Here is a 25,570-nt window from a genome sequence, read left to right on the forward strand (position 1 = left end):
CAGAGGGAGAAGCAGGCTCCACGCAGGGAGCCCGAAGTGGGACTCAATCCTGGGTCTCCAGGAACACACCCGGGCTGAAGGCGGTGCTAAACCGCTGAGCCACTGGGGCTGCGGGTCATCAACATTTTTTTAAAGATTTATTTATTTATTCATGGGCGACACAAAGAGAGAAAGCCAGAGACACAGGCAGAGGGAGAAGCAGGCTCCTCGCAGGGAGTCCAATGTGGGACTCGATCCTGGATCCCGGGATCAGGCCCTGAGCCAAAGGCAGATGCTCAACCACTGAGCCACCCAGGTGTCCCCTTTTTTAATTTTTTTTAAAGTCTCATCAACATTAATTCTGTTTTAAAATTAATTTTTAAAGACATTTGAAAGAACCTCCAAAATGAGTTAAATTGTTGAAAAAAAAATAAAACTTAACTCCTTTCCCTATATTTTGAAGTAATTAAGATTATATAATGTTGGAGCTGAAAAATATCTTGACCATTTTGGACATTCAGTTCAATCTCATTCATTTTTTAAAAGATTTTATTTATTTGAGAGAGAAAGAAAAAGTGCATAAGCAGGGGGGAGAGGCAGAAAGAAAGGGAGAAGCAGCTTTCTGCTGAGCAGGGAGCCCAACATGGGGCTTCATCCCAAGACCCCAAGATCATGACCTGAGTCAAAGGCAGATGCTTAATTGAGCCACCCAGGTGCCTAACCCCATTCATTTATAAACAATTCAACTGGGGCCCAGATATGTCAAGTGACCTGCTTAATATCACACAGTTTGCCCATTGCTGATGTTAGACTAGGCTCTAGCTCTCCTGGAACCAGCTCAAGACCATTTCATCACACTTTGTTATTGCATAGTCACAGTAGGGAGTCACATAGGTTAGCAGAAGGAGCCCTGGAGGTAAGTATATCTTCCTCATTTTTACAGTTAAGACATCTATGACTCAATGAAAGTGAATGACTTGTCCAAAGTGACAGCAGGATTAGAACCCACCTCTTCCATCCCTGAATATCTTTCTTTCCCTACAATGTTCTTACTGCCTCCAGGCTTTGCAAGAAGCAGGTGCTATATTGTTGTTTCCATGGAGTGTTTTTTTCATTGAAAAATCTGTATTAATACAATTGGTTACCTATAAAATTACTATTTTTGTTTTTATTTTGTATAGCTGTCCCAGTTAAGTCAGAGTTGGCAGTTGAAATTTTGGAGAAAGGCCAGGTCCGGTTTTGGATGCAGGCTGAGAAGCTGTCTGCCAACACCAAAGTCACCTACATATTTAATGACAAGGAAATTTTTGAAGGGCCGGTACGTTTTACACTTTTTAGATTCTAAACATATCACTGTAGAATGTGCTGATGGAGCCCTATTAAAATGCAGGTAAATAGTTATGAAAACAACTGGGTGTGGGGTGGGAGAGTTTAAGTCATTTCACGTGTAAAAAAATAATAAAGGAAAATATAGATTGATTATATCATATTATTCAAACTGAGACACTTTTGAGAATGAAAGAGGATTCTAGTAATAATTTTTCCAGGAAGAAAAATGGTGAAGAATCAAACCAATACTGTCCCAGGCAAGTCAAGAAGTATGATTACCCATGAAAATAGAGCTGCTCTCCTGAGAAGCCAAGGAGCCAGCATGCTTACCTGAACTCACATACTCACATCAGAAACCTCAGCAGGAACTTGGTTCTTCATGGGGAGGAAATGGCCTCCATTGTTCCAATGGCTTAGGGAAAAAATCGCAGCAAAAATATCTTTCACTGCTTCTCTGGTGAAAAATGCAATACATTTTTATTGTAAAATAAAAATTGTAAAGACTCAGAAGGGACAAATCACAAATTCTTACAACTTTTTAATATATATGTTGGTTTATACTTTCTGGTCTTTTTCTACACTTGTGTGTGTGTGTGTGTGTGTGTGTGTGTGTGTGTCTATTGATGTCTTATTTACAAAGGTGATTGTGTATATCTACTCTTTTCTTTGCTTTAAACATAAACATAGTTTCCATTGACAGAGTTAGAACATCTGCACTTTATTTGTCCTCCCTAGATATCAGTAAAGCCAGCATCAGGCCAGTACCTGGTGGTACAGAAGAACCCGGACTTAGGAGCTCTGGCTCTTACCTGTGCTCTCACAGGTATAAAGGAGAGACTCAAAAGACAGAAGAGATGTGTGATTTGTGGCCATTATTAACAGTCTCTTCTCCTTTCATCGAGATATGTTTTTAAAACATTTCAGGATTCATTTGTGAGAGGGAGAATGAATAACATAAATAGCAAAAGAATATGTAATATATTTCTTTCCAGCTCACTTAGCAACTGTGTATAGAACCTGAATAAGTCACAGAGTCCATGATGGCCCATTTTCTCCCTGTTTTCATAATATTATTTTTTATGGCTGTGTTCATCTCCTGGCCAATGCAGGGGAAGGAAAAACATCATTGGCATCACTGTTGCCACAGCCATTTAGGGACCACTCATGCACACATATGCACAGACGCACTCCCCTTCATGTGTTCAAATACACTTTTATGTTTTGCCCACATGCACACATACATATACATACTCTGAACCTGAAGAGCTGTTTATTGTCATTGGCAGTTCTTACACTATTTTGTTGGGTGAAAATTAGTGTTTTAGACTAGGTTCCCTAGAAGGATAGTCTGAAATAGAATTTCTCTTTCATTTGATTTATGGAGGAGTACTCTCAGGAGTGGGGATTAGGGAAACAAGCTAAAGTAAAGGAAAGTGAAGCAAATATGTGATCTCAGTTGGAGACTGGAGCTCTGGGGCATGAGCTGGAACACAGAGTTGATCCCAGACCTGAGCCTTTATTCTGTGACATTTTATAGGAAAGCTTGATTAATTTAAATCCATGATAGAACCTGTGCTTATATGCCCAGGAGCTAAAATTTATGTTACACTGAAAAATAGTTGTCTAAGCAACGTGATAAAATAAGTATAGTCCAGTAGAGCAATTTCAGTTGATTAGGAACAAATGGATTTCAAATGCTTTGGAAGCATTCTTACTCACATATTAATTCAGCAGATATTTATTAATTGCCTGGGATAGACCACGCATGCACAAGATGTGAGGGTTATAGCAATGAATGAGACAAAAACACGTCCCTCTTGCTGCCTGTTGTTTTGCATTATTCTGCTAATTAAAATGAATGTATCTGGAAGGTAAAATGGGAATCTAAAAACACCTTTTGACATTTGTGACTTGGGATAACAAACCTTTATTTGTATTTTAAAAATTAAATGTCAAACTTTATAGTAATCAGTTCTCGTCAAGGTCCTATATGCTACATAATATTTTCCTTTCCCCAGAAATAAGATTTTGGAAACTCATCTAAAAAAAATGTTAACTTGTGAAAATTATGATTCTTTGGAGTTTGCATTATTCCATCAGGCATTGTCATGATATCTACCTCACTGACTTCTGTTTTCCTTTCCACATTGAAGAAATATAAGATGCATATTGACCGGAACACTGGTATAATTGAAATGTTCATGGAAAAGCTACAGGATGAGGATGAGGGAACATATACTTTCCAGCTTCAAGATGGAAAAGCCACTGGCCATTCTACTCTTGTTCTCATTGGAGATGGTAAGCAGCCTGTGGGATGTGAGCTGAAAGATTTCACTGCTCCCTTCAATGCAAATATGCTATGGCACGAAAGTGGTCACATGGAAGGCAGTAGGAATTGTTTCTTGTATTTCAAACATTGGAATCCAGTTTTCAGTTAACACTTCCATAGTATTTCACCAGTTTTATCTTTAGCCCATATGGAAGACTGCAATTAAATTATCTCATGTGTAAACAAGTACTTATTACTAAAATTCCCAGTGAAGGAGATTGCAATACAGCTATGACTGTATCTGTATCTCAGAAACAATGATATTACCCTATACTGTGTGCTAACTTTAAACTACTTAAGAGGGAAAATATGCAAAAGTGGTGCACAATAGATAAATGAATCATATCTTGTAACTGGATTATATGCCAGCTGCCATAAGCCACTGTAGGAACCACCAAGATTTAAAATGTGGCATTTAACAAATGTGGCATTTGGAAAAGCAGGCCAAATCTCTACATTTGCAACTTCCAATACTACCTACTACTTCCTAGCTTCATGACCTTGAACAATTCATTTAACCTTTCTCAGCCTATTTCTTCATCATAAAAACTTAAATAGGTTATTGTGATGTGTGAATATGTTATAATAATGAATATAAATCATTTAGCACAGTGGCTGGCATATACATTTATTCCACTCAATTCAATTTCTATTTTAGTTTATAAAAAGCTCCAAAAAGAAGCTGAATTCCAGCGGCAAGAATGGATCAGGAAACAAGGTAAAAATGGGCAGTGAGTAAAGAGAAAACTTCAATTTCTTGAAAAAAATATTTAAATATTATTTCCATAACAAAATTAAAAGTATATCATTGCTTATGTTAATAATGCCCTGGTAAATTAAAAATAATTGAAAATACTTATTATTAAATATGTATCCATTTAAAACATTTGAAAACTAATCTTGAATTTTAAAATATTACTTCACATAAATATCACCTTAGAATTTAAGAATGAGCTTTGATTTTGCATTTGTGATTAATAGAGGGATTACTAATGTCATTAAAATTTTATAGGTCCTCATTTTGCTGAGTATTTGAGCTGGGAAGTGACTGGTGAATGTAATGTACTATTGAAATGCAAGGTAAGGGGGCACCCGGGTTGCTCAGTCGGTTGAGCATCTAACTCTTGGTTTCAGCTTAAGTCTTGATCTCATGGGTTGTGGGATAAAGTCCCACATCCAGCTCAGTGTCAGGCTCCACATTCAGTGGGGAATCTGTTTGAGATTCTCTCCCTCTGCCCCTTCCCTTGCATGGGTATATGCTCTCTCTCTCCCTCTATTTCTCTCTAAAATAAATAAGTAAATCTTAAAAAGATAATAAAGAAAGAAAAGAAATGCAAGGTAAGAAGTAGATAAATTTGAAACATTTGATATAAGGGAAATAAAGTTAAGCAGAATGCAAAAAAAGAAAGATCAGTTTTTCATCTCCTTTTGAACCAATGCTAAGTGACACATTCTTACTATTGAATATGACTATAGTCATTGGTTGGTAAGAAACATAAAATAAAATGAAACATAAAATAAGATAAAATAAAGCAACATAAAAATATAAGAAGACAAGATGATCGCTCCTATTCATTACACCCTAGTTGATGAGGACAGGCTCTGCTTTTTTTTTTTTTTTTAAATGAAGACTTTATGTTTTTTAGGAGTTTTAGGTTCACAGCAAAATTGCAGAGAAGGTACAGAGATTTTCTATCTAGTCCCTGTCGTTATACATGTACAGCCTCCACCTTCATCAATACCCCCACACAGAGTTGCACATTTGTTACAATTGATGATCCTACATTGACTGGATACATCATAATCACCCAAAGTCCACAATGTAATTATGGTTCACTTTTGGCATTATTTATCCTATAGGTTTAGACAAATATATAATGACCTGTATCCACTATTGTAGTATCATAGAGTTTTTTCACTGCCCTAAAAAGCCTCTGTGCTCTACCTATCCATTCTTCTCCTCCTCCTTCCCCATTTAAAAAATAATAATAATAATCTCAGAAGAATCTCAGGTTGTCTTTGTTTCAGACCAAATCAACATTCTAACCAGTAGATCTATTCCACAATCATTCTAGATCCACTGTCTTTCCATGGAAATGCAGCAATTTCCTATCTAACTTGTGTGACTGATGGCAGCAGTATCTTTGACTATCCTCTAGCTCAGCCATGGGGTCTGAAACCAGTGTACTGCCAAGAGGGGAGAGGTTTGGTAAAGAGTTTGCAGCTCACAACCAATTCTCTCATAAGGCCTTGGGGAAAAATTCAGGAAAAAAAAGTTCACATCACATTCTAAATCATTTTGTCAAACCTTAGCTCATGGTGCGTTCAGCTGAGTGAGTCACCAAAATGTTTTGGATCGGGAATTGATGGATGAGGTTGGCGTGTGAAGGTCATGACAGCCGACAGTGACTCCAAAGTAGAAGCATGGATTGGGCATTTGACATTATAAAAGCAAGAACCTAAGTGCCCCAGTCTCTTCTAGGTCTGATAAAATTTAAAGAAATTACAATCTACCAGAAATGTGTCAGAGATTCTAGGCTTTAGTCTCTCAGGAAATGGCAAAGCTTCATGAACAACAATTTCTCAGGCAGGAGCCCAAACCCCCTCTTTCATCTGGCTGTCCACTGCCATCTTGTCCCTGAATCACTTTCTCTTCCACACCTCCCATCCCATAAACCACCCTTTCCCAGAGGCCCACATAGCTATCCTCCTTCTTTCTGTACTACCTGGTGCACTAGCCTTCTGGGACGTAAGCTCCAGTTTTCTGTTCTGATGGCTTTCCTCAGGAGAATCAGCCCCTTGGCCAGATTCTGAATCTAAAATTAGGTTCTGAATTTTCATACATTATGTATTTATGCTGTTCCAGTACCACTTTCTTTCAACTTCTCCAACAAAATCCTTTCTCTAGGTTTCTCTAGGCCCACCTTAGTCATCTTTTCTGTAAGGCCTTTCACTTCTCTGCCCAGGTAGAATGAACCTTCCTCTGTTTTCCCATAGCTCTTTGTTTCATTATTATAGCAATTTAAGTACATTTAGCAATTTATATCCTCTCCAACACTGTTGTTTCCTGTCTTGTTAATTTTCATCATTCTCACTGGTGTGAAGTGGTATCTCATTGTGATTTTGATTTGTATTTCCCTGATGGCAAGTGATGCAGAACATTTTCTCATATGCTTGTTGCCATGATGTCCTTTTTGGAGAAATTTCTGTTCATGTCTTCTGCCCATTTCATGATTGGGTTTTTTGTTTCTTGGGTGTTGAGTTTGATAAGTTCTTTATAGATCTTGGATATAAGTTAGCCCTTTATCTGATATGTCATTTGCAAATATCTTCTCCCATTCTGTAGGTTTTCATTTAGTTTTGTTGACTGTTTCTTTTGCTGTGCAGAAGATTTTTATCCTGATTAAGTCCCAATAGTTCATTTTTGTTTTTATTTCCCTTGCCTTCATAGTGGTATCTTGCAAGAAGTTACTGTGGCCAAGTTTAAAAAGGTTCTTGCCTATGTTCTCCTCTAGGATTTTGATGGATTCTTTTCTCACATTTAGACTTTTCAACCATTTTGAGTTTATCTTTGTGTATGGTATAAGAGAATGGTCTAGTTTCATTCTTTTGCACATGGCTGTCCAATTTTACCAGCACCATTTATTGAAGAGACTGTCCCTTTTCCAGTGTATAGTCTTTCCTGCTTAGTCAAATATTAGTTGACCATAGATTTGAGGGCCCATTTCTGGGTTCTCTAATCTGTTCCACTGATCTATGTATCTGTTTTTGTGCTGGTGCAATACTGTCTTGATTATCACAGCTTTGTAATACAGCTTGAAATCCACCATTGTGATGCCCCTGGCATTGGTTTTATTTTTCAATATTCCTCTGGCTATTCGGGGTCTTTTCAGATTCCATCCAAATCTTAAGATTATTTGTTCTAACTCTCTGAAGAAAGTCCATGGTATTTTGATAGGGATTGCATTGAATGCATAAATTGCCCTGAGTGGCATAGACATTTTTACAATATTTATTCTTCCAATCCATGAGCATGGAATATTTTTCCATCTCTTTGTGTCTTCCTCAATTTCTTTCAGAAGCGTTCTGTAGTTTTTAGGGTATAGATCCTTTACCTCTTTGGTTAGGATTATTCCTAGGTATCTTATGCTTTTGGGTGCAATTATAAATGGGATTGATTCCTTAATTTCTCTTTCTTTAGTCTCATTAGTTATAGAAATGCCACCAATTTCTGTGCATTGATTTTGTATCCTGCCACATTGCTGAATTGCTGTATGAGTTCTAGTGGAGTCTTTTGGTTTTCTATATACAGTATCGTGTCATCCATAAAGAGGGAGAATTTGACTTCTTCTTTGCCATTTGAATGCCTTTTATTTCATTTTGTTGTCTGATTGCTGAGGCTATGACTTCTAGTACTATGTTGAATAATAGTGGTGAAAGTGGACATCCCTGTTGTGTTCCTGATCTTAGAGGAAAGGCTCTCAGTATTTCCTCATTGAAAATGATATTCTCTGTGCAATTTTCATAAATGGCTTTTAAGATATTGAGGAATGTTCCCTCTATCCCTACACTTTGAAGAGTTTTAATCAGGAATGGATGCTGTATTTTGTCAAATGCTTTCTCCACATCTATTGAGAGGATTATATGGTTCTTGTTTTTTCTGTTATTGGTGTGATCTATCACGTTGATTGTTTTACGAGTGTTAAACCACCCTTGCAACCCGGAAATAAATCCCACTTGGTCTTGGTGAATAATCCTCTAAATGTACTGTTTGATCCTATTGGGTAGTATCTTGGTGAGAATTTTTGCATCCATGTTCATCAGGGACCACCAGACAATTTTAAAATCAATTTTTACTGCTGGAAATAGAGATGCTATTGATTTAGGTTTATTCATTTGTATCTATTTTATTTTAAACTCTCTATTGATTAAAATAGCTTTCAATTGATCCTTTTAGAAATCTATGCCTTCTAAGTTTAGTGATTTTTCTTCTATCCAATGCTACATTAAGAACTATTTAGTTTTGTAAGAGTTGCATTCCCTTATTTCAAGAAGTATAATTATGGTTTTTCTTCTAGGTGGCAAATATTAAGAAGGAGACCCATATTGTGTGGTACAAAGATGAGAGAGAGATATCAGTGGATGAAAAGCATGACTTCAAGGATGGTATATGTACCCTGCTTATAACAGAGGTAGGTAGCTACAAATATGAAATGTAATATATTAGTTCTATTCCCTACATTCTTCTAAAAAAGAGATTGGATTCTGTATTCCTTGTCCCCAGGCATTTTCAATACCTTGCTTCTAGCTGCTCCAAAGATCCCTGCCCTGACATAACCCAAAAAACAAGCCATGGGAACACAAAAGCTTCTCTCACCTTGTGATATGCATAGATTTGTCATCTATCCAACCAGTATTGGGTAGACAACACAACTTTGGCCTCTCTACTACCTCTCTTCATAGATGAGTGAGTGGCAGGGCAGTTAAGTAGATTCTTCTCGGTTTGCTCTTCAGCCTCATGATAACTTGTTCCCTAAAACCACAGAGGCAATCAGACATAGTATTCAATTAAGTACAGGTTGTTATCTACTTTTTATTTAAAAGAACATAGCCTTCAAATATATGTGATCATTAGATTTTAGTATGAAGGCAGAGTAAAGGATAAGGACTTTAAGTCTCGAATCAATCACAACCTTAGAGGGTTAAAAATCAGGAATGCCAGCAGGTGAAATGATGATGGACAGGTTCGTCTTGTGAACTTCTCATCACTCACTTGGCCAGATTTGTTTAACGTGTGATCTGACAGTAGCTCTATAAATCATAGGACCTTAAAAATGCCAACACCATACATACCCTGAGGCTGCTATAAGCTGCAATGTGGTATTTCCATTCTCCCTTAGTTTTCCAAGAAAGATGCTGGGATTTATGAAGTTATTCTGAAAGACGACAGAGGAAAAGATAAGAGCAGACTGAAGCTTGTGGATGAAGGTCAGTCTACCAGCTGCTGGGGTGCATTCTGTGTATTCTTTCTGTGTACAGGTTACCAGACTGCTAAGTGAGGCTTAGGGACAACTAATGTCGTGCAGGGTTTTTGTCCGCAGATTTTGTTTTAATTGAAATTCCAGCAGAGCAAACTACTGTTTTGTTCAAAAATACTTCACTTTTAGTCTTCCTGGAAATCCAAAGTGTACTTTTGATCTTCAGAGAATTTATAGTCCATAGTCCTCAAGGGTTTTGCTTTCATTATAAATCATCATTTTTGTTTCAACCCTATAAAAAATGTTCCAGAATCAAAAACTACTGTGAGGAGTATCTGGCTGGCTCAGTGGGAGGAGCATGGGACTCTTGATCTCAGGGTTGTGATTTTGAACTCCATATTGGGTGTAAAGATTACTTAAAAAAAAAAAAAAAGAATTATTATTTTTTTAAACTACCATGAAAAGCATGTCACCAAATAGTCTGCTCTTAACAGGTGGCAAAAAAGATTTATATATGAAACATGAAACCTCTCAGTTATTAGCAGAGCAAGAAAGCAATTTCCATTTTTCAGAGGCTTCTAAGCACAAATATATCATGATAACAAAGACCTACGTGTGACCACCAAACTTCCAACTGTGTTCTTGAACAAAATCTTTAACAATATTATTAGCAAACAGTCTAACTTTGATTCCACCTTCCTGTTCCTGGTGGAGGCAAGACTAAATGTGCTTACTGGCAAAAAGCATTATCAGGCTGAGAATTATCAGGGAACCTGGACGGTTGATTCATTATGAGCTGATGGCACAGATAGGAATACTTCTGCTTATGTAAACTAATATTTCTTGGGACTTAAGAAGAGGATCCTAAAGCCAAGAACTTTCCTGGAAATCTCACTATGGCTTTCTCTAGAATGTAAATATGGTGATAGTTACAACAAATTAAAGAGGGAAAAATAAAAATAAGAGCAGGGATCCTTTAAAAGTTGATACAAATTGAGGTATTCCGTCAAAGAGCACTTATTAATTAGTTGTCCAGCAAATTCACCTGTGGCCAATACCCTTCCCCAGGCGAGATAATGCTGAGAGCATGTGCTACTAACAATTTGAGACCTGACCTTAAGTTGAACAGTTTTATGCTAAATCTCTGTCTCTGAATCTCTATCAACAGCCTTTAAAGAACTGATGACCGAAGTATGTAAAACAATAGGTAAGTTAAAATGGTCTCCCCACGACAATGCTTCACTATTCACTATAGTCTTACAGCTGTATGAACTATGTTGGTTTCCTCTTTCAGCTTTGTCTGCTACAGACCTGAAAATCCAGAGCACAGCCGAGGGCATCCGACTGTACTCTTTTGTTACTTACTACGTGGATGATCTAAAAGTTAACTGGTCCCACAAGTAAGTAAATGGGAACTTAACTGCCATGTAGAAATTCTTTCTTCCCTGTGTGCATGTTTTGGGGGTGGCGGATGTGGGCAGGGAGGGAGCAAAAACAATCCCCTGTTCTTCCTCTCAGGTAAGGAGCCTTCTTACTTCCCAGGTCTGATGTTGACAAGTGTAGGACAGAAGCACCTCCACCATTCCCTTAGCGTGAGGTTAGCACTTTCCCTCAACATGTATGTGCTGAGGCCAGTGATGGCTGATGTCATCTTTGTGATCTGTGAACTATCATAATCCACATACCTCTCTATAATGGAACTTCCACCTCCAGAAGGTTGATCTTGGGCTCTCTGCTTTGCCAGGCACCAGAACCATAGTCTTGTCCTCCCTTTCTTTATATACGACTAATATGAATTAATAGCCATTTGCCAAAGAAACCTAATCCAGTGGAGTGTCTGAGTTTGTTATTGTTATCATTAATAGCAGATGGCATAATTGGGCATTAGCATGTCTCTTGTCCACCTTTGGAGGGCATTGGGGATTCAAGATTACTTTGGGAATATATATTTGAACTAGACTGAGCCTGCAGATCTGTTCTGTTCCCAGGCTTTTTTGTGGAGTTATAGGTGAACTCAAATTCACCTCTGGGATTCTAGGAGCTGAAGTAGGTTTCTAAGTCAAACCAGTTCCTCTGTTATACCTTTGGCAGTGTCCTTAACCTCTGCCCTTCCTTGAAATTTCCTGAGCTGAAACAGAAGAGCAGCCTGGCATAGAAATCTGATTGGGCACAGCCACTTCAGTCTCTCTTTGGAGACACAGGACACTCATTCCCTAAGTCCTTAGGAGCCCCACAGAGCAGTATGTCACTGTGGCAGCGCTGGGAAGAGGCTCACAACAGTGGTTATTTGTGTCTTCTTAACAGTAGGTGTCTACAATATGCTGGGCATTGCTCCAAGACCTTCACATGTATGAATTCAGTTAAAATTCGCAACTCTAGAAGGCAGGTAATTCTCACTTTAGTGATGAGGAAGCTCTGGCTCAGAGAAGTGATTTGCCCAAGGTCACACAGCTAAGTGAGAGATGGAGGACTGAGCCCAGGCAGCCTGGCTCCAGAGCTCCCCTTATCATGGCACTACTCTGTTTTCAAGTTGCTTTAAAAGTCTGGATTGAACATTTAACCAGAACTGGGTCCCACAAAATGGTCATTTGTGTTTTCTTTAAAATGACTTTAGTGTAATATAGAACAGTGTTTTAATTCTTATTTATTTCCTGAGTTCTTAAAAAAAAAAAAAAAAAAAAGCAAAACAGAGGGGAGGAGGGAGAGAACAAGAGAAATCCCAATTTGAATGCTTAGGGTTTCAGTCCTTTGTTCTATTTCTTTCAGAATACAGTTAGGAAAGTAATTATATGTTAAAATAGATCAAATTCTAGGAAATTCCTCTGTGACATCTAGGACATTCTAATATATCAGTCTGAAGAATAAAAGAAGATAAATTAACTTAATCATCAAAAAGTTTTATAACATCTTTAAAAGAATTACTTGTTCAAAAAAATTAGAACATTCAGTTTTAAGAGGAAGCTGCTATTAGACTAGCAAGACATAAACCTCTTACACTATTTGGACTAGTCAGCTGAATGACTGACTATTTTGTGTACCTGTGTGCCTATGAGACATTCAGGAATGAAGGACTGATTGTCTTCACTGTCTTTACGTAAGTATGTGGCGTAACAGGAAAAAAACTCGAAATGGATTTTAGTCTTGGCTTTGTTCCTATCTTCCCTTGAATCTTAGGCAAGTCATTTAATTTTCTGAAATCTCATATTTCTCCCATATGAAATAGGAGCAATAATACCTGTTCTATCTCATAATACTGATGGAGCCAATGAGAGAATAAAAATTTATGGCACTTTGTAAACCATGAAGGGCTTTACAAATGTAGGTATTATTATGCATGCTAGTCAGAGATTAGAGAATTCAAACAGATTTATTATAACAAAACCAAGGACTGTCCATCTTTCTAACTCTTTAAGACAATATTGCTCAGACTGGAGTCTGTGGGTACAGATGGGTTCCTTTACCCTACATGTTATGGCAGTTTATTTTGTTTTATTTTATTTTTTTTAAGATTTTATTAATTTGAGAAAGAGATAGAGCACGAGTACGGGGGAGGGGCAGGGGCAGAGAGAGAAGCAGATTCCCAGCTGAGTAGGGAAGCCAACTCAAGGCTTGATCCCAGGACCCCATGATCACGACTGGAGCGGAACTCAGACACTTAACCCAGGCACCCCTCTTAGGGCAGTTTGTGAATATCTTTTAAAGAATGTAGTGTATAAAAAAAATGCTGAATGTTTCTTTTTTAGTGGAGATTTTTGTTTTTCAGTTTTTGGTTAATTTAGTTTATTACAACTACAAACGTAATACATGCTTGTTTTAGAAAATATAATATCATATTACATATTAGAAAGATCTTAAAATATCATACATAGTTTTCCTAGCCATAGTGTATACTTCCAGTGTTTTCTCTATGCATAATTGTTACTATATTTAAGTAGTTTTATATACTGTTTCTCTTTTTTCCTCACGTTTACAAACTCCTCATAAAGTTTCTTTTAGCTTCATTGAGAGTAGGCCTACCTCTATCTTTCTCTTACTTCATTTATAACTAACATTTCTAGACCATCAGATCACAAAGTCAAGGGTTCCACTTGCTTTAATTCTCTTGTAAAGAATGCAATGTATGTGTCTGCTCATGACCTACTGTAGACTTTGGAGAAACTCATGTCCAGAAACAGAAAAGGTGCCTCTTTCATTTTGGCAGAGACTCAGCTTTTCACTCACTCTTGGCCTTACTAGCAAGTATATATTTACATATGCTCTAAATAGCTTTGTAAGCACGTATGTCAGTAGATGTCAGCCACAGATGAACCTCCTTAAATCTGTTTTTAATTAGTTTGTAAAATCTGATTTATAGCCATAGACCATCTGCACAAAATATGCAGTAATATAATATGTAGTTTGGCCTTTTCACTTTAAAGATTCTCTTAGTCCTACAAATCAACCTAAGCAAAGACAAAGATAATTAATACCACTGAGAAGTATTAGTGTTGCAATCTGCTAGGGCTCCAGACTGCTGTTGAGAGTTCAATGTACAGACTGTCCGACCCCCCACCCCCACCCAGGGCCTTGGAATCCAAGTTCTGTGATTCAGGACCCATACTTTTTCTGAAGCTGAACATGTTGTTTGAAACCCTATAAAACTCTATGGCCAGACCTTCAAAGAGAGAGTAAAAATCAGCTCTGGATGAAAGCAAATGATAACAATGTTTTCTTTGCTATGAACAGTGGGACTCCTATTAAGTACACTGACAGAGTTAAGAGTGGGGTCACCGGGGAGCAAATCTGGCTGCAAATCAATGAGCCCACTCCGAATGACAAAGGGAAATATATAATGGAACTCTTTGATGGCAAAACTGGACACCAGAAGATGGTGGATCTTTCTGGACAAGGTAAATGAATATTTCACAGATTAGAACTTCCTGTGGAGGAGGAGGCTTTTAAAAAAGAATGAAGGGTGATAAGAGGCCATTACATCTGACTATTGGAAGATGATTGGAAAGTTTAATAAAGCAGTTTAAATTCAGCATGGTGGTAGAAGCAAGAATTCAGTGGGCTTTGGAGTATTAGGGTAAAGTATAGAGACAATAAACATGAAGATGCTCACAAAGAAGGGCAGGATTGGGCAGCCCCGGTGGCGCAGCGGTTTAGCGCTGCCTGCAGCCTGGGGGGAGATCCTGGGGACCTGGGATCGAGTCCCACATCGGGCTCCCTGCATGGTGCCTGCTTCTCCTTCTGCCTGTGTCTCTGCCTCTCTCTCTCTAACTGTGTCTCTATGAATAAATAAATAAAATCTTTAAAAAAAAAAATAAAGTTTTAGAAGGGCAGGATTTAATCACTTGAGTAAGAACAAGTACTGAAAAAGAACTGTTATGGTGATTGAAATTTGAGCATATTTAATAGAGCTTAAGAAATCAATTGGGCTGGAAGGATCGAAGATGTGAGTGAAGGGGAATTACTGATATATCTGTGCTCTGAAGAATGAGCAGGGGTGAAGAATGAGGGCAGGGGTGAAGGCATTGACTTTGAAAAGGAGCAGGGATCCTTTTTCTTCAGAAACCTGGGGGCGGAGGGGTGAGTGGGGGGGTTGGGGGTGAATATATAGCAATAAGAAAAATCAATATTGAGGAAAAGAGAAAAAAGTTGGAAAAATTGGGTCCTCGTGGCCTCAGATTTCTTGGTCATTTGCTGAGAGAATGGGAGCATCTGGAGATGGAAGGGAAGAGCAGCAGGAAGTAATGAGAGACACACATACATACAGAGAGGTAACATGCAGCCATCAACCACCACAGGTTAAACAGTTAAGACAGGTGGAAGAGGAGAGGGAGCATGTACAACTGTGATTCTTGCTCTGTCAGCCCCCAGGTCTGGGAAACTACAAGATCAGGATGTTGTGCCCTAGGGCTTTTAATGTGTAGCTTATTTATCACGGTCCCTGCCTCCAGCTCCTGTCTCTATCATTCCCTCTCAAGGCCTTGGGACTCTGCCTTGGGGTGTTACTTCCACTGCTCCTGACCAGTTTCTGCCTAACATTCCTCAAGAATATCATGGACTGACTTTTTCTTCCACTTCTTCATATACTAAAATGTGATCGGAATATTCCAGAACTCTTAGTGTTTTTAATCCTCAGAGAGTAGACTCACAATTAAGAGCACAGCCTTTCAGCAGTCCTGCCTTGAGCTATTTTGGGCTGAGCTCCCCTCACACCCCACCCCCACCCCACCCCCACCCCACCCCCACCACACACCCCAGGCAACCCAGCCTCCCACTCTTGAGGACTAGAAAGATGGGAGTGGCTGCCTCAGGCCCCACTGTGCCTGAGTCATACACGCTGCACTAACAGGGGATTTCTTCTGTAGTCCATCTGACATTTTGAAACACAACTGAAAACCAGAAACAGGAAGGGTGGATAGATTTAAACCTTAAAAGAGTTTTTTCTTTGACTCTCTGGCCCACCCAAGCAGATTGGGTCAGCGGTGCCCAACTCTTCTCAGTGTAGTGTGGGCAAAAGGAAGAGTATTGAATGCTTAGCCTGGCTAAGCCTGACTGGTCTACCTCGAGACTTGAAGGCCAACTTTTTATGCTTATTTTTCCCATCTGTAAAAGGAGGGGGATTGGCCTAGTGTTATGTAAATACTTTCTAGACATAAAATAATTATGATTCCCAGACCACATAGAATCTTAAAGAGGAGGTAAGAGAGATTTCAAGATAAAGCTGCCTTTTAGCCTGAAGCATTCAAAGTGGCTTGTTCTTGCAGGTTCAGGGGGGAAGAAAGATTTTAGAACTCTGAAGCTCTCCTGTCCTTGTCTCCCTGTCTTTTATCTGGGCTTCTGCCCACCTTATAAGCATTGCTTCAGGCAGACACTGGCAACAGGCTATGAGCTCAGTAGCTCCTTGCCCTTTAACACAGATAGACCAGACCTCGCAGTAGGGAGACATTTACTGTTCAGCTAGGAGGCTGTGGTGCCGTTTGGGATCATTTAATAAGAGAAAAGCCTTTTTGATGTTCAGGATGCTTATCACACAATCACTTTTATTACCACTTTATTTTTGGCACAGCTAATCTCTGCCTTTCTGTTTGAAAGGAAGGTCTCTCACTGAATTGGGAGCTTCTAAAATCCACTACTTCACCTTTTCTACCCAGAAAGTGTTGGCTTCTCTTATTAAATCCATCAGGTTGGAGAGTAAATGGGCAGGCAGTCTTATTCGAAGTCAGTTTAGTTATGTCCATACCACACTGACCTCAGGCTATGAATTTTTAATCCACTCCTGTATGTCATCAATTCTGCGTGAGAACATTCTAACTTCTTTTTTTTGTCATCAATTCTGCGTGAGAACATTCTAACTTCTTTTTTTCTTTTTCTCTCTTCTAGCATACGATGAAGCCTTTGCTGAATTCCAGAGATTAAAGTAAGTCGCTTGCCATTTGTGTGCACTGATTTCTCTGGAACGTTGTGTGCTGCTCCCCCACCTAACAGAGAGGGTCTTGCATTTTAGCAAATGCCTAAAAACAGCACTTCCCACTGCTTTTTGAGCAGCCCAATATCTCTGAGGCAATGCAATGCAGTCAAGGTTCACTACTTTGAAGTCACACTAAAACAAAATTCTTCTTTGTTTGCGTGTTTGTTCGTTTCTCTCAACCACAGACAAGCTGCCATTGCTGAGAAAAGTAAGTAAACCCCCTTCCCATGTATTCCTGGAACAGTCTCAAAACATAACTTTTATTATTTTTTTTTATTGTGACTGCAGGGAGTGGAAGTTTTTTTCCTCTTTTCTTTCTTTTTTTTTTTTTTTTTAAATCTTAGGTGTTCTACATATGTTTTCTTTTAGTCTCTTGAGTAAGAATGTCTGTGAAAAAAAGGTCTCAGGTTACATTCTAAGAATGTCACTGGGTTCTTGACTTGAGCCAACCACTGGGAGTCCTGAGAAATCTCTGGGCACAAGTTACACAATAAGTTGTTAATCACTTGGGGTAGGCACAATCTATCAGTAAAGAATATCTATATATTAAAGAAGAAATAAGAAACATCATAAACTTGACATCAGGTAAATCACTCTAACCAGTTGCCCAACAAACACTTCTGCATTTTCCTAAGAGCCCCTGTAGGATAAAAGATGCCAAATAAGGCCTTCTTGAATACTTCACAGTCTGAATGAGCAAACACCAAACTGTCAAGTCTGTGTACCCAGAAATGTGTACACTACTAACTTCTGTCAACTGTTTGCCTCATACATGGAGATTTCTAGAACTCAGTCTCTTAAGATTCTGAGAGTTATGAACTAATTATCATAATCATTCAGGTTCTCTCTGAGCCTGTGAGGCAGAATTGGAGAATTGTTGAGGGTTAAAACTATAGCGTCAGTCCAGAGCTGGAGTGGAAGGGAACCAGGATGGGGAATGAGAGGTGAAGTCATCTGCCAGCCTTCAGTAGCTCCTGGTCACCTGGAACTTTTCATCTTTGACTCACACTGCTTTCTTCTCTCCTTCCTACTCTTATCCTCTCCCCACTCTTGTGCTGGGTTTGTGAGCTGTGAGGCAGCTGCTATTGGCCAATGGGGCAGATGCCAGCACCCAGGCATGTGGGGGGAGCGCAGCAAGAGAGGGGAGTGCTTCTTGTTGGTACCAAGTGTGCCCCTCCCACTCCTGTATGCACAAGCTAAGCCAGTGTCCATAGTGATGGCCACTCCCATTCTCCAACTCTGGTGGACAAGGAGCCCTGACCCTCCCTCCAATTCATGAATTGTTTCTGAAATGTCTGCATCAAAGCAGTTTAAAGCTTGGAAGAGACTTTAGTGCTGTTTTCGCCCCATGTGTTTAACCTTTTGTAAGCCAAGAGATGCTTAATTCAAACAATGTCTTTCAAGCAGATCCAAAATATAAAATAGGTAAAAGCCATGTTAGCTTAATTGAAGGTGGAATGGGCTCCCTGATTCAGTGCCCCTCTTCAGCCCTGGGCCCTCCTCCCAGGGTCCCCAGAGGAATCCCATGGATGCTATGGAGCAGAGCTGGGTAACTTCATGTCCACAGATGTAATGCAACCCTCCCCCCATGGGGATCAGGAGTCTAGGGTCCATCCACAACAGTGAGGTGATTTGCCTGATGTCACACATCCAGATGATGAATTGGGCTTCCAAATGGTGCAAGGTACAATGGAATTAGCAGGAGAAAGCAGTCAATATTCAAGCTTGTTCAAAGCTTTAGTCTAACTTAGTGGAGAAGGGAGTTGTAGAAATAGGGATCTAGAGTCACACATTAATTGAAGTAGGCCTAAAGGTGAGAGGGTGATGGCCACTGCATCAGTGCCAGACAAATGTCCCTTTGAGCAGATTACAGAAAGTCGTCATTCCCTGGGGCTGAGCCAGTCACTTCCAGAGCATGGGGCTTGGTGGGGGCAGAGGAGCAAGAGATCAGCTCTGGATTTCAGCACCCTTCCCATACCTTATCCCTTCAGCTGGGGGCCTCTATACTCATGGCCAAAGATATAGTAGCCCTCCATAACCCTATATGCCAAGAACTACCAGAAGACAAAAAAGGGAAGCTCTCTAGGAAAGGCCTCAAAGGAAGCCCATATCTGCACAAGTCTCCAGATATCATGGTGTACAGCCTCCAATTATGCAATCTTTTTTTTTTTTTAATCATAGGGAAGCCCATAAGAGAGGCCAAGCAGACTTGGAGGCTGTCCATAGAGATCTGTTCTGCCTCCTTGAACAAAGCCCCACTGAGCTACAGAAGGGCCACAGCTGAAAATAGCCATGAAAATTACAGAGCAAGCTAAGCCAAGTCTTAATACCACAAAGCCATCTCAAGTTGATAATTTAGGTATAGGTAGAGGCACCTATGCCCACAAATTATCTGTACGGGGAAGGATCCAAAATTACTGAATTCTTTTCTAACTTTGCATATTTTAATACGCAAAGTTTAATATGCAAACTTAAGTTTAATATGCAAACAGGTATAAAATAATTGTAAGGGAAAGGAAACTAAATTGGAAAGTTAGTTCCCTGGGGGGGGTTCTTTGTGAGTGTGATTACTGGTACTCCTCATTTCAGTGATTAACCAGAAACACCTATTCTTGCAGATCGTGCCCGAGTGTTGGGTGGTCTCCCAGATGTGGTCACCATCCAGGAAGGCAAGGTAAGCATGGAGCACCCCTGTTCCTGCTTCTTCCACACCAGCAATGGGTTTTGGTGCCCAGACTTTGTTCTGTCTGCCAGACTTTGTTCTGTCTAAGAGAACTCCCACAATCTTCATCTTAAGCCATTGCTGCTTAGGCTTGACTTCAAAATAGCCAAATACAAGATTCAAAATGCAGTCCTTTTTCCAGTCATCTCAGTGTTTGTAGGCCAAGCATCAGGATTCAAGCTCACCTATGGGGGCACATGTTGACCACTTAGTCTCTTTCTAGAGATACCCTTCCATATTATAAGAAGCAAACATATTCAATCACAACTATACGACAAATGTGATTGAAGAAAGATGTGACCTCTTTCCCTATGAAGGAAAAAATCCTGCTCCATGAATTTCTATAGGCTCTGTTTCAGTTGAAAACTGATTTCTTTTTTTTTTTCAAGATTTTATTTATTTATTATAAATAAAATTGAGAGAGAGAGAGAGCACAGAGGGGGAGGAGGCAGAAGGACTCCCCACTGAGCAGGGAGCCCAATGTGGGACTCCATCCCAGGACCCCAGGATCACCACCTGAGCCAAAGGCAGATGTTCAACCACCGAGCCACCCAGGCACCTCTGATTTCTTTCCGTTTAACTTTAAACTTGTATTTCCTGGCTCCACAATAATCTCTCTGAAAAGCAATGAACATAATTTCTAACCTGGATTCACTTTCTTCATCCTTCTGTTTCATTAAAACAAATTCAATAAGCCAGCCATAGTAGAAGCGTACTTGTTTAAAACAAAACCTTTTCCCAGTGAAGACATATGATAGGTAGACTAGGGCTAAAAGAAAGCATGTGGAAAGGCTTTAGTGAGAGGCAGGTTTCATCCAGCTACATTTCTTCACAGGTGGAATATAAGACCACAGCTAACTTTAAGTTCAACCATTGCAGGACTGCTTTTGTCTCTAGACTCCATTTTTCATATTCCTCACTTAATGGGGTTCAAAATATTCAGCTCACTGGGTTGTAGTGAGAATTCAGAGAGAGAATGTATGTGAAACAACTTTGTGATCTACAAAGGAAATAAATCTAAAGGATGGATAATTGTTTTCCATGACATTTAAGGTATCTGGGAGTTTGGTTTGGTTTTGTTAAGTTTGAAAACCCAAGGAGCACCTGGCTGGCTCAGTCAGTAGAGCATGTAACTCTAGATCTCAGGGTCATGAGTTCAATCCTCACATTGGACAGGGAGCCTACTTAAAGAGAAAAAAGAAAAACAAAAGTTTTAGGTATAGGTAGAGGCACTTGGTATAAATTTGTTCACTTGGATAAATTTGATGACAGTGGCTTGATTATTTTTCTTGCTGAAATGTATTTGTAGAATAATGTAGTAAGAGATGCTACTTAACCATGGAAGGGAAACAGATTTCCTAATCTCCAAATTTTAAATAATACTCTTATAGAAGAGGTAATAAGTGATAAGACCTTTTAGAGGGCTATTTAGGAGAATAGCCTTTCCCCTATATATTGTAAATTATATATTGCCTTATAATTTCTGGATTACGGTAAGAAAAAATGCAAAAATGGAATGTCAAACGTGAAGTAAATTCAACATTGTTGGCCATACAAGAAATGCAAGTTAAAACCACAATGAAATATCATAACATCTATCAGAATTGCTAAAATTAAAAGAGTGACAACAACAGATGCTGATAAGGATGTGGAGAAACAGAATCATTTGTATGTTGCTGCTAGAAATATAAGGCAAGATTATACAGCCACTCAGGAAAACAGTTTGGCAATTTCTCAAAAAAGAAAACATGCATTTACCATATAACCCAGTAGTTGTACTCTTGGGCATTTATCATAAAGTAATTAAAATTTATGTTCACATAAAAACCTATATACAAACATTCAACAGCAGCTTTATTCACAATAGTTGCACACTGGAAGCAGCCCAGATGATCTTTATAGGCACACGCACGCGCGCGCACACACACGAAACCATAAAGAGGGACTAACTATTGTTCCCTGCAGTAACTTGGATGAATCTGCAAGGTATTATGCCAAATAGAAAAGGCAACTTCAAAAGGTTACATATCATAGGATGCTATTTTTTTTTTATTTTTTTAAAGATTTATTTATTTATTTATTTATTTATTTATTTATTTATTTATTTATGATAGACAGAGAGAGAGAGGCAGAGACACAGGAGGAGGGAGAAGCAGGCTCCATGCCGGGAGCTCAATGCGGGACTCGATCCTGGGACTCCAGGATCGATAGGATGCTATTTATATAATGCTTTGGAAATTACAAAATTTTATTTTATTTTATTTTATTTTATTTATTTATTTGTTTATTTATTTATTTATTTATTGCTTGTTAATAGTGCCTTTATTTCTCTTCAGTAGTTGAATTTAAAGGGAGATAAACCAGTAAGGTCATCAGTAGGTCAAGGTTGGAGATTAAAGGTGTTACCAGAAACTGATTTCTTATTCTTTATTTTGATGATAATCTTGTAAAGAGGCTCAAGGAGTGGCCTTAGGCGGCCTCTTCAGCAGCTTTTCTCGCTGTCAGCATCCACTGCTTCTGTTTAGCCAGGCACTTCCTGGCAGAATAATGGGCTCCCAGGTCGTGATAGTGGTCCGGGTAGGCCTTGGCCACCTGGGTGAACTGCTCCAGCTCCTTGGCACAGTTCTGCCTGTAGCTCTCACCTTCCCGCTGCTGACAGGCCTTCAGCCTCTCCTAGATAATGTTGATGATTTCTTGATCCACTTTATAGTCTCTTCTCCATTGCATTTCTGCTTCAAACATGCACAAAACATCCTTTTCCTGGCACTCCGTGATGTCTGGCACATGGCAGAACTCCCGGTGGTAGTAGTAATACCTGTTCTTTGCATGCTGCCGATCTATAAACTCTCTCACTAGGGTCACCGGCCAGTCCATGAGGAGGTCGAAGGCCTTCGTCAAATAGGTTACAGGGTTGGGCACCGAGGTCTGCGGCAAGGGCGATGGCGTGCGGCGCGGGGGCTCAGGGTACATGTCCTTGTCCCAGCTGTCCGGCATGGCGAAGGCGGTGCCTGGAGGGGACAGTCCACTCTCAGAGGCGCGACACCGGCCTCCACCTGGGTCCCATGGCCTAGTTCGCCCGCCGCCGGAAATTACAAAATTTTAGAAATGGAAAATGGATTGGTGATTCCCAGAAGTTAGAAATGAGGTTGGGATGTTGGGGGCAGGGGGTGGGAGTGGGCGTGGGTACAAAGGGCAACATGAGAGATCCTTGTGAGGGCAATAAATGTTCTTTATCTTGGCTGAGGGAGTGGATACATGTACCTAAACCAGTAATAGAATTGAATAGAACCGCACACACACAAATACCAATGAGTGCAAGCCAGACTGGGGAAATCTTGAGTGGGAACAGTGGATTGCATCACTGTCAGTGTACTGGTTGTGTTATTATACTATAGTTTTGTAAAATGTTACTATTGGGGGGGAAACTGGGTAAGAGCACACAGTCTGTCTATTGTTTTTTATGACTGTTCATGAATCTACAATTATCCATGAATTTTTCAACCAAGAAGTATGGTAAAGTAAAATTATAGGTCTAAACATTGATCTTTTAAAATAAGAGGGTTTCAAAATAAAATAAAATAAAATAAAATAAAATAAAGTAAGAGGGTTTCAGCATTGATGGTAATATAATAAAATATCAGGAAATAGGAATACATTTTGGTAGGGCACCTTAGCAACTGCAACAGACTGGGTGGGGTTTGGGGGAAAATAAAACAAGGGAGATGGAACCTGAAAATTAGTCCCATTATCTGAAACAGCTGTTACGGTTCTGCTGCCGGGCTCTGTGAGGCAGACTAAATGCAAAGTGAGCAGGTGGTGATTATGGCAATGAGATTTCTCTACTGAGACAGAATCCAAATGCCACACAAGAGCAAAAGGCATCTATGTGTTTACAAAAGCAAGAGTGCAGATGGGAACTGGAAACAAACTCCTTTGTGTGGCTCTGATGAGAAGCCTTCCCAAAGCCAGAAAGCTGAGATCCTATAGAAACCTACTCAGGATTGAAGTTAAATAGTAATTCATGCAGGTGTAGACACCACATAACTCCACCCGTCATTCCCGGGGGGAGTTATATTTATCCTCCTTCAGGTCCTGCCAAACCACCAGACTCTTGAAGTTGGATCATTGTACCTGATATATTTCCTTCCCTGTCATAAAACGTGTCTTACAGGCGCTTAATCTCACCTGCATCGTTTGGGGCGACCCAACTCCAGAGGTTTCCTGGTTGAAAAATGAGAAGCCCTTGGTCCCAGATGACCACTGCAGTGTCAAGTTCGAGGCTGGCAAGACTGCCTACTTCACCATCAATGGGGTGAGCACGGCCGACTCTGGCAAATACGGGCTGGTTGTGAAGAACAAATATGGCTCAGAGATCAGCGACTTCACTATCAGTGTGTTCATCCCAGAGGAGGAGGCAAGAAAGGCCACTGAGCAGTCCCAGAAAAGCAACAAGAAGTCCAAGTGACCAGAGACCACCCAGAGGGTGTGCAAGGGCAAGGGGAGCTGGGCTGAGCTGCCTTATGTTACTTGTGTGCAAATGGTTTGGGCTTATGTATAAGGAAGTCTTCATGCTTTCTACTCCCTATTTTTGTGCTGGCTCAGGGGAAAATTGTAAAATCTTTTATTCATATAAAAAACCATCAACTAACAACATTTTAATAGTTTTTCTTTATCTACAAATTCCGTGTTAAGAAAATTCCATTTGTAGCACAAATATTAGGAAACGGTTTTAAGGAGAAGACCAGAATAAAGTCAGAGGGACGTTGAATGATGGTCAGAGAGCAGATGTTATGTGTTGTGAACCAGTGTTTGGACTCGGCTAGACTTTTCCCAGTAAATTCTCATGGGTTGCAATCACACTTCAGCATCCTGTCAAGATGGGGACAAATTGTTAAGCCACCTGGTATGTTTTGTGTGTTGTTAATGATAGTGACGTGTACTTCTGTTGACGGTCTTGTGATTTGGAGCCTCCTCAGTATTAATAAACAGTCCTCACACCTCTCCTCTTTCCCATCAGTGTTTTTCTCATTCTTCCTGTTCGGCTGCTCAGTTGGGTGGTCTCTGCTGCATCCTTCCCATCACCTCTATAGCACATCTTCTAATTTAAATTCCTTTTGGTTAAAGCAGTACTTATATAGCATGATCAGATGAGTCACCCAAGGTCAGATGAGGTTCAGGGGTGTGAAATTGCTCTGTCACTGTACATCTGGTGGCTTACTGTACAATCAAGTCAATTCCATTGTTAAGATACCCAAAGTAATTGCATGTAATGTGTCAATTAGGGATAATAAGATGGTGTGGGAGTCTACTGCCAGAATTGGCGACAAAGGGCGTGCAGCTAAGCAAAAAAGAACCCTGATTCTGAGTTCAGAGAACTGTCTGCTTGGAAGACTGCCCCTCTTTTCAGGGCTTGCTAACAGGCAGCATTCTGCTTTAGGAAATTTGGTTCTTCCCCAGCCTCTACCCCACAACTGCTACCACCACCATCGCTTACGTGCACCACACACACACACAGAAACATTCACACTTGTACTCACTCACAAACCACTGGAGGAAAATTATGATGAAAAGAGGTTTCCCCTCTCCATCCTCCTACCAAAGGTCAGGGATGGGACGACAGACTCCCTCATAAGTTTGGAGATCCACCTACACATCCTCTCCTTTGCAAAGTTCAAGACTAGAAATTGCCTCTCATCTGATTGTTGCTGATTCCCTTGTGCAGCCAAGTGGCCCCTGCTGTTGCCATGACATTGAACACCAGGCAGCAGAGAGAC

General features: G+C 39.9%; 1 protein-coding gene and 1 pseudogene across 3 annotated transcripts in view; one reads left to right on the plus strand and one right to left on the minus strand.

The window, feature by feature from the left end:
- The window catches only part of MYOM1 (myomesin 1), a 132,941-nt gene extending 108,143 nt beyond the window's left edge, over positions 1 to 24,798 (plus strand). For all 3 annotated transcript variants that reach the window (XM_041751061.1, XM_041751065.1, XM_041751066.1), the window contains 13 exons: positions 1,161 to 1,297; positions 3,462 to 3,606; positions 4,296 to 4,355; positions 4,650 to 4,717; positions 8,716 to 8,829; positions 9,538 to 9,625; positions 10,784 to 10,822; positions 10,910 to 11,015; positions 14,341 to 14,504; positions 16,987 to 17,023; positions 17,260 to 17,282; positions 19,693 to 19,748; positions 23,968 to 24,798. In XM_041751061.1, the coding sequence (XP_041606995.1) occupies positions 1,161 to 1,297; positions 3,462 to 3,606; positions 4,296 to 4,355; positions 4,650 to 4,717; positions 8,716 to 8,829; positions 9,538 to 9,625; positions 10,784 to 10,822; positions 10,910 to 11,015; positions 14,341 to 14,504; positions 16,987 to 17,023; positions 17,260 to 17,282; positions 19,693 to 19,748; positions 23,968 to 24,261 (1,331 nt within the window). In that variant the 3' untranslated portion in view covers positions 24,262 to 24,798. The remainder of the gene's footprint in view (positions 1 to 1,160; positions 1,298 to 3,461; positions 3,607 to 4,295; positions 4,356 to 4,649; positions 4,718 to 8,715; positions 8,830 to 9,537; positions 9,626 to 10,783; positions 10,823 to 10,909; positions 11,016 to 14,340; positions 14,505 to 16,986; positions 17,024 to 17,259; positions 17,283 to 19,692; positions 19,749 to 23,967) is intronic.
- Positions 19,756 to 22,938, minus strand: LOC121488757 (annotated as a pseudogene).
- Positions 24,799 to 25,570: the final 772 nt, after the last annotated feature.

This window comes from Vulpes lagopus, chromosome 1 (assembly GCF_018345385.1).
Source record: "Vulpes lagopus strain Blue_001 chromosome 1, ASM1834538v1, whole genome shotgun sequence".
NCBI classification, from domain to species: domain Eukaryota; kingdom Metazoa; phylum Chordata; class Mammalia; order Carnivora; family Canidae; genus Vulpes; species Vulpes lagopus.